Source organism: Mandrillus leucophaeus, unplaced genomic scaffold, assembly GCF_000951045.1.
Source record: "Mandrillus leucophaeus isolate KB7577 unplaced genomic scaffold, Mleu.le_1.0 Scaffold1296, whole genome shotgun sequence".
Classification (NCBI taxonomy): Eukaryota; Metazoa; Chordata; class Mammalia; order Primates; family Cercopithecidae; genus Mandrillus; species Mandrillus leucophaeus.
In genome coordinates this window covers 637,091-642,816 of record NW_012101250.1, presented here as the reverse complement: position 1 = coordinate 642,816, position 5,726 = coordinate 637,091, and the positions used below count along the sequence as shown (strand labels likewise).

Genomic DNA, 5,726 nt, shown 5'->3' with positions numbered 1-5,726 from the left:
CTATTTATTTACATAGGTCTCATTAACAACAAAAGTAATTTCATGTAAATAAGTTATGTCACAAAACCAAAAAGCCAACTATTAAAGATATAGGGAAGTAAATATGGATCGAAATTTGAGTAAAGAACAATATTTTGCAATTGTTTCTTGTTTGCATTGTGGAACACTTTGAGAATTTGATGAAAAATAAACGGATCCTTTCTCTAGAAAAGTGTAAATATAGACTTACAAATTAAGGAAGTTCACAAACTTCCATGAGACTATAAATTCTTGGTTAAAGAGTCCTATTTTAACCATAAAAGATAAAAAATTCATAAAGGGTAAATAGTATAAATAATATTTTAAAGGTTAAAAATGCATATATGTATATATTTACAGTATGTAAAACCAAACGAAAATTGGGGGAAATGTTATAAAATGATTTGATAACATTCAGTAGTCATTGAAAACATGTTTATAAAAATTTAAAATGTCTATAAGGAGTTTCCCAGTGAATTGGAAAGTTTATATATACATAATGTTAAGAAAAAGCACAGTTTGAAAGATCCTATTTTCATGAAACAGGAACTGTGTAAGAAGACTGCAAAGAAAAATGATAAAAATTAAATATTTTGAAACGTTAAATCTTTGCTAAGATTTTTATTTATAGCTATTTTTCTGCATTTTTTGTTTTCTAAAAGTGTTACTGTTTTATTTTTCTTATTTTTTATCAATTTCATGGATAATATACGCTTACCACAATGAATAAATGGCATAGTCATTCATTTTTCTCAGAAGTAGTGAGGGATGGACACTTGATCTTACACTTAATACCATGAAATGAAGCAAAGGCAGAGATTTGGGAAAGATAATATTAATACCTAAATATTTAACAAGATGAGATATTATTCATAGATAAAGGCAATATAAAGAATTCTCAGATATTCAAGGACTCCAGGCATTTTGTCCAAGTACACTTTTTGATACAACTGCTTGAAGATATTTTGCAACAATTCAAGAATAAACAAAATAAGAATGAAAAGAACCAAGTGTTACAGGGCCAAGAATGAGCCATAAAATTACTTAATTTTAAAAAGTCAAAATGTGTGCAATAAATGCTTGCTATGTTTCTAAATTATTCCACAGAAAAATCTGGAAGTGGTGGGAAGTTCATTGGTGATTTTCCCTCCTTACACCTTTTATTAATAAAATTGATTATTTGAAAATATAATTTTAAGTATATCTTTAACACTAGCTTCATAATCAGAAGAGGAAACAAATGATATTCCTAAAGGGTACTGACCTATGGGCTACAATTTGACGCAGGGAGTGCTGGAAATAAATGCAAAAGACTAAAATTTTTTCTATAGATTAGTCGCTAGTGTTTTCAACATATGATTCTTATCTAGACAACTCATTCAACCTATTTCCTCATATGCGAATAACAATACCTCTATGGCGAAGATTAAATGAGAGGGTTTGCTGCAGATACCATTTGCCAGCCACAGGCATTGTTTAAAAGAAAGGCATGGTCAGGGTTTCCACTATGGCTACTTATTCCTAACGGTTCCCAAGAATGGAAACGACACCTCCGCCCTCTAACTTTACCTGCTGAAAATCAGGTTCTTTATAATGTACATGTCTCATACTTTCTATCCTTATTCCCCACCTCCCAGAATTTCAGGAAAATAAAGCTAGAAAACTTTCACTTTTATTCTAGTCAATATCCTACTAAAATTTTTATCTTAGCATCTATTTTGGCCCATCTGTTCTTACCTGAACTGTTTCTTAGGGTCTCAAGAGTGTAGAGAATGCACGATGTTAAAAATGACTGAGTTATTGTGGGTAAGCCTTATTTCTCTACAGAAGTTTTGACCCTCAGTTGAGCTAACCACAGTCTTATTCTGTTTCCCCTTAATCCATAGGCAGATGCTGAGAACAAAATATCTCATGATATGAATATTGGCCTAAGTATAGCCAATAGCTCAGGGTTTCAAGTGTCTGAGTTCATTCTGATGGCGTTCCCAGGCATTCATGAGTGGCAGCACTGGCTCTCTCTTCCCCTGGCTCTGCTCTACTTCTTAGCTCTTGGTGCCAATCTCCTCATCATAATCACCATTCAACATGAGACCATGCTACATGAACCCACGTACCATTTGCTGGGCATACTGGCAGTGGTAGACATTGGCCTGGCCACCACCATCATGCCCAAGATCCTGGCCATCTTCTGATTTGATGCCAAGGCCATCAGCCTCCATGAGTGTTTTGCTCAGATCTATGCCATCCACTCTTTCATGTGCATGGAGTCAGGCATCTTCCTTTGCATGGCAGTGGATAGATATATGACCAGTTGTTATCCCCTTCAGTACACTTCCATAGTTACTGAAGCTTTTGTCGTCAAAGCCACGCTGTCAGTAGTGCTCAGGAATGGCCTGTTGACCATCCCAGTGCCGGTATTGGCTGCCCAGCGATACTACTGCTCCAGGAATGAGATTGATCACTGCCTGTGCTCTAACTTGGGGGTCACAAGTCTGGCCTGTGATGACACCACCATCAACAGGTTTTACCAGCTGGCCTTGGTCTGGGTTGTGGTTGGGAGTGACATGGGTCTGGTCTTCGCTTCCTATTCTTTGATTATTCGCTCAGTGCTGAAGCTGAACTCTGCTAAAGCAACATCTAAGGCCCTGAATACCTGCAGCTCCCACCTTATCCTCATTCTCTTTTTCTACACAGCTATTATTGTAGTATCTGTCACTCACCTAGAAGGAAGAAGGGTTCCCTTCATCCCTGTTCTCCTCAATGTGCTGCATATTGTCATTCCCCCAGCCCTCAACCCCATGGTATATGCCCTTAGGACCCAGGAGCTGAGAGTGGGCTTACAGAAGCTGCTTGGTTTGGGCGAGCATGTGTCCAGGAAGTTAGCTAACTTTAAATAGCAGAATATTATATGCAATGCTGAAGAAAGAGCACAGTCTTTGGAGTCCAACACACCTTGTTTAAAATTCCATCTCTCCCCATTGCTAGGAATATCGATTCATCTTAATTAATCTATTTTGTATAGAACATAGCATGTTCAAGGCATTGCTCTAATCATTTCACATGTATTAACTTTTTTAATCCTGTAACAACTCTATGATGCAAGCACAATTGCTATTTATACACTTTGTGGATAGGGAAACTGAGTTGAGAAACTTGCCCAAGGTCACAGAGGAAGGAAGTTGCAGAGTAAGATTTCAACGGAAGCAATCAGCCTTCAGTGTTCCGTCTCTTAACTCTTTCTTTCTATTTAACCTCACTACTAATTTTTTAAATGCAAATTAAGATAAACAAGGTGAAATTACATATTACTTCTCTTTAATAAAAGAAAATTCTGTTTTAAAGTTGGCCACAGTTTTTCTCTCTAATGGTAAAGAGAGTATATTTTAAATCCTCCAGAAGGACTCATTCTAGTGGAACTACTTATATAGATGTAAATCAAGAATTTGACAGGAATTATTTTGTGACTTCACAAACTCTTTACCAACTCTTGAGTTAATTTGCATTAGAGCTCTAAAAGGAGTATCTCAAACACTTTTTTTTTAACTCTCAACACAACTTGAACTTCTTTAATGAATTAAGAAATCTCAACGGAGCCTTGTAGTTCAATGACAGACAGACACCAAGGGTCTCTAAAGGGGAACTTTCCCCATAAGAAAAATGATGATTGTTTGGAGACAGAGAGAAAAGAAAGTTAGCAAAATTGTTTCTTATTTATTTAAATGCTAGGGTATATAGCTCAGCAAAGGTGAAATATTGGCTGCAGGATGAGGTTGGAAGTCTCTCCTGACCCAATCACATGGCAGACTTTGAGAAGAGAAACCTAACACTTCTGCCAGTAAATTTGGAAGTCCATGTGTGAGAACTTTAAGCCATTACAATTCAAGCACTTAAATCATCTTCCCTTTGATAGAGTCAGACAGCGACAGCAAGGCATTATGGTATCTTTGGACAAAGCAGAATGGGACCCTGTGCTTCCACCTGTTTTTTACAGTGACTTCACATATCAAGAAGAGAAAGTAATTGTACTCTATCACTAAGGATCTTTTCCTGACTACAGTCTTATAAATGTCTCATTATAAGAATACCCTCTTCAAAGTATTCAAAAAGGAATGGGTTGGCTAGGTGCAGTGGCTCAAGACTGTAACTCCAGCACTTTGGGAGCCCAAAGCAGGCAGATTCGCTGAGGTCCGGAGTTCAAGACCAACCTGATCAATATGGCAAAACTCCCGTCTCAACTGAAAATACAAAAATTAGCAGGGTGTGGTAGTGCATGCCTGTAATCCCAGCTACTAGGGAAGCTGAGACAGGAGAATTGCTTGACCCAGCAGGAGGAGGTTGCAGTGAGCTGAGATCGTGCCACTGCACTCCAGCCCAGGTGACAGAGGGAGACTCCTCCTCAAAAAAATAATAATAATAAAATAAAAATAAAAATAAAAAATAAAAACAATTGGGTTATCTGTTTCAAAATAAGACTAACATTCTGCTCATTCAATTTAGGGGTATGCAAGTCATTAGAAAGAGCAGTTTCACTGGGCGCAGTGGCTCACACCTGTAATCCTAGCACTTTGGGAGGCTGAGGCGGGGAGATTACCTGAGGTCAATTCAAGACCAACCTAGCCAACATGGTGAAACCCCAAGTCTACCAAAAATACAAAAATTAGCTGGGTGTGGTGGCAGGCACCTGTAACCCCAGCGACTCAGGAAGCTAAGGCAGGAGAATGGCTTGAACTCAGGAGGCAGAGGTTGCATTGAGCCAAGATAGTGCCACTGTACTCCTACAGCCTGGGCAAAAGGGCAAGACTCCCTCTCAGAAAGAAAGAAAGAAGGAAGGAAGGAAGGAAGGAAGGAAGGAAGGAAGGGAAAGAGCAGTTTCAACACAGTGATAGGACAAGATTTTAGATGTATGGCCATAGGTTTTAAAGATGAGGAAGTGAAGGCAATATGCAAGAATGTCTCTTACAAGAGGTTGGGTCAGTGAAACGTAGACCTTAGGGATACAGGAGAGAGTCTAAGAGGTGCCATGGAAAGACCTAAGATGTACATGGAATTGAGGTATTTTTTGAAACTGGCAGTCCTTGGAAACTTCGTATACTGAGGAGCATGATTCGAGAGAGAGGAAAAGACTGTTAATATAAGAAAGGGAATATAATCACATCAGCTCTTTTATTTTGAACACACACATACATTAGTTACAACGCTATTGATATATTAGTAAACAATTTAAGCCTAACTGAATTTTACATTTGCTTATGTTCAATTTCATTCACTAGAAATACTGACTGAATGCAGTGTCAAAAGACAAAATTACAACAAATTTAGGTTAAAAATACAATTGGCTTTGATTTATTATTCTAGAATCAGGTAGCATTTCATTGTATAAAACAGAATGAGGGTTCTGATTAGCTCAGCAGAGGAGGTTGACTTTTTAGGCAGAAAAGAGCTGAAGAAAGTAGAAACAGAGAACAAGAAGCAGGTTGGACGTTTCAAAGTTTCTTCCACTATGGAATTAAAACAGAGTAGACATATCCTTTGCCCATTTTTTGATGGGGTTGTTTGTTTTTTTCTTGTAAATTTGTTTGAGTTCTTTGTAGGTTCTGGATATTAGCCCTTTGTCTGATGAGTAGATTGCAAAAATTTTCTTCCATTCTGTAGGTTGCCTGTTCACTCTGATGGTAGTTTCTTTTGCTGTGCAGAAGCTCTTTAGTTTA

The 5,726-nt window shown here is 37.7% G+C and overlaps 1 protein-coding gene across 1 annotated transcript; it reads left to right on the top strand.

Annotated features, from left to right (window-relative positions):
- The first annotated feature begins 1,934 nt into the window (after positions 1–1,934).
- LOC105533925 (olfactory receptor 688) lies at positions 1,935–2,915 on the top strand. The gene is given in 1 exon segment (XM_011972531.1): positions 1,935–2,915. A coding segment is annotated over 1 exon segment (981 nt).
- The last annotated feature ends 2,811 nt before the right edge of the window (positions 2,916–5,726 follow it).